The following is a 3,471-nucleotide window of genomic DNA, read 5'->3' on the forward strand; positions in this document are numbered from 1 at the left end:
TTGTGCCAATAAGGGTTAGGTCCAGGGAGGGAAGGGAGGTTGTGACAAGGGCATTCTTGGACAATGGGAGTTCTACATGCTTTTGTTCAGAGGCCTTAATGAAGACCTTAGGCTGCACTGAGATGCAAGATATTAAGGTGAATGTTTAAACCATCAATGGAAGAGGGGAAATTGCATGTAGCCTAGTCTCAGGGTTGTCAGTATTGGACTATGATGGTAAGAATTGTATTACACTCCCCCCGGTGTTAAGCACCTCTCTCATACCTATAGATGAGTGTGATGTGGTCAGAGCTGGAGATCTGGAACGATGGCCACATTTGCAAGGAACAGACATCCCAGATGTGGATGGTGAAGTAGGGTTATTAATTGGGAACAATGTTCTTCATTTACTCGAGCCGAGGGAAGTCATTAACTCAACCTGCGCCCATGAGCCACATGCCATACGAACATTATTGGGCTGGGTAGTCTGTGGGGCAAAGGACAAGGGGTGTCAAGAGCACATCAGTAGGATCCAAGTGACAAGCAGGCGTTTAGAGTTAGACCGCATGCTGGTGGAAGATTATAATTGCGACTTCCAGGACGTGGCATCTCCCAAAAGGGAAATGTCCAGCGGAGTATAAGAAATGGCTAGATCTAATTCAAAAGGGGGTTAGAACTGTAGGTGGGGGTATGAGGTGCCACTGCCTCTGTGTGACAATCTTGGATCCTTGCCAGAAACAAGGGACATTGCATTGCGCCGAATGCACAGCCTTCGTAAAAGGTTAATGAAGGATGATGCATATGCTAAGCAATATAGTACCTTCATGACCGAGATGCTACAGAAAGGATATGCTGAGCGAGTGACCTCAGCCAGCCAGGAGAATGTATGGTACATCCCTCATTTTGGTGTACAACATCCAGACAAGGTCCGTGTTGTATTTGACTGTGCGAGCAATGTGGAGGGCACGTCGTTGAATGACCTAATACTGCAGGGACCTGATATGATGAACTCTTTGCTAGGGGTGTTGGTTAAGTTTAGGGGAGGTCTGTTTGCCTATACAGGGGATATAAATACAATGTTTTACCAGGTACGGGTACCAGAACATCAGCGGGACTATCTTAGGTTCTTTTGGTGGGAAAATAGTTTCAATGAGGAGCCAGCTGAATTTAGAATGGCTGTACATCTGTTTGGGGCCTGTTCATCACCAAGCATTGCAAACCTCGTGCTGAAACAGACAGCCAGTGACTTTGGGGATGGGTTCTCTGAGGGAACAAGGGACACTGTGGCTAACAGTTTCTATGTAGATGACTGTTTGAGAGCCAAGGATCGCCAAGATGCCTTGTTAAGTGATTTGTTTGAGGTTAAGGAGCTTTGCAAAAGAGGGGGTTTTACATTGACAAAGTACAGTAGCCCGTGTGAGGAGGTTTTGTCATCCATCCCCAAGGAGTGGCACAGTAAGGGCATTTCAGGGTTCGTAGATGGATCAGGGTCACATAAGACAAAGGCATTGGGAGTACAGTGGGACTTGGCCACTGATGAATTGGGTGTCCAGGCAGAGCTAGTTTCAGTTCCAAGGACTAAACGTGGCTTGTTGCCCACCATAGCATCGATTTATGACCCCCTCGGCATATTGGCACCAGTTTTAATTGAGGGGCGGATAATTGTACAGGACTTGTGTAGATTGAAGGTAGGCTGGGACATGGAATTGGACTCCGACACCACTGACCGCATCAGGGTGTGGGTGAACAAGTTGAGTCAGACTAGAGGGATGAGTGTGCCAAGATGCCTAAAGGTTATTGGGTGGGAGTCAGCTACCCTAGTACAGCTACATTTGTTCTCGGATGCAAGCATCATGGCTGTAGGAGTAGCTGCATACTTGCGAGTTGCAGATCAGTGGGGAAATGTATCTTGTAGATTCATTATGGGAAAAGCAAGGGTAGCGCCATTGAAGAACATTTCAGTACCCCGCCTAGAGCTTAGTGCAGCCGTACTAGCCGTAAAGCTTGGAACCACAATTCTGGACATGATAGATTTCAAGGTGGATGATGTCTATTATTGGACAGATTCAACAACTGTCCTGCGGTATATTAAGAATGATCAAGCAAGATACCAGACATTTGTGGCGAATTGTGTTTCTATGATAAGGGATGGCAGTGACCAGAATGAGTGGAGATATGTTAACTGAATGGAACCCAGCCGACGATGCATCACGTTCCAAGCAGTCCAAAAGGTGGAGAACAGGGCCAGATTTCTTGTTGAAGGAGGAGTGTTTTTGGCCAGCAGAGCCAGCTCACATGTCCAACAGTGTGGAAGGATTAGAAGTTAGGCGCGAGATAGGTCCCAAAAAGGCTCAAGTTTGCAAAACAATTAGCTCCGGGGTTGGGTCGGATCATAGGCAGATGGGTTTGCATAAAATCATCCACCGCTACTCACAGTGGATCAGGCTCCTCAAAGCCGTGGATTGGTTTATACAATTTGGTAGATATTTAATGTACAAAGACAGGCAGCAGCTTAGCGAGCTAAATATGCAATTGTCCACGCAAGTTATGAGCTTGGCAGAGAATGTGGTTGTCCAGGTGGCACAGCGTATGGATTATGAGGTAGAAATAGCAAGTCTTGATAAGGGTAACACCATTAGGGTTTCCAGCTCCTTAAGAAGATTGAGACCAATCCTGAGGAATGGGCTGTTGTGCGTTGGAGGGAGGTTATCACTGGCAAATATCGCCCCGAGCAAAAGGCATCCAATTATTTTGCCATATAAGGGTCACTTGACTGACATGGTCATCCAGTATTATCATGAGCATTCCAACCATATGGGCATAATGTATGTTCTGGGTCTAATGAGGGAGAAATTTTGGGTGGTTAAGGGCAATGCAGCTGTGAGGCGTGTGCTAGGAAAATGCATCAAGTGTCGCAAGGCACATGGAAAGGTTGAGCAGCAAATGGCCGATCTACCACCCGATCGCGTGGAAGCAGGGAAGCCTCCCTTCTATCACAGCGGGGTAGACCTTTTTGGACCATTCTTCATAAAAAGGGGCAGAGCGTAGATAAAGCACTGGGGAGTTATATTCACCTGCTTGAACATGAGGGCCATACACTTGGAAGTAGCTTCAAATCTCGCATCAGACTCATTCATTAACGCCTTCAGGAGGTTTTAGGCCCGTCGTGGACAGGTTAAGACGATTAGATGCGACTGCGGCACTAATTTTGTGGGATCACAGAAGGTTCTCGACTCCAGTTACGAGTTCTTGGGAGACAACAAGGTGCAAAATGAGTTGCTCCAGGGTGGGGTGGAATTTATTTTCAACCCTCCAGGTGCCTCGCATTTTGGAGGAGCATGGGAATGATTGATAGGTACTGTGAGGAGAGTCCTAGATGTAGTCATGGGAACACAGCAGTTGGATTATGAAGGACTGTGTACTCTCTTTTGTAAGGTGGAAGCAACAGTTAATAGTAGGCCCCTTACCATTGTCACCTCAGACAGTAGAGAC

At 46.8% G+C, this 3,471-nt stretch overlaps 2 protein-coding genes across 2 annotated transcripts; both read left to right on the forward strand.

Annotated features, from left to right (window-relative positions):
• Positions 1-740: 740 nt before the first annotated feature.
• On the forward strand, positions 741-2,165 carry LOC136841938 (uncharacterized). The gene has a single exon (XM_067109351.1). The coding sequence runs from the start codon at positions 741-743 to the stop codon at positions 2,163-2,165; it is 1,425 nt and encodes a 474-aa protein (XP_066965452.1).
• A 109-nt stretch (positions 2,166-2,274) lies between these two features.
• LOC136841940 (uncharacterized) lies at positions 2,275-3,027 on the forward strand. The gene has a single exon (XM_067109352.1). It carries the CDS (start codon positions 2,275-2,277, stop codon positions 3,025-3,027), a length of 753 nt encoding a protein of 250 aa, XP_066965453.1.
• Positions 3,028-3,471: the final 444 nt, after the last annotated feature.

The sequence above is a fragment of the Macrobrachium rosenbergii genome, chromosome 9 (assembly GCF_040412425.1).
Source record: "Macrobrachium rosenbergii isolate ZJJX-2024 chromosome 9, ASM4041242v1, whole genome shotgun sequence".
In the NCBI taxonomy this organism is placed as follows: Eukaryota; Metazoa; Arthropoda; class Malacostraca; order Decapoda; family Palaemonidae; genus Macrobrachium; species Macrobrachium rosenbergii.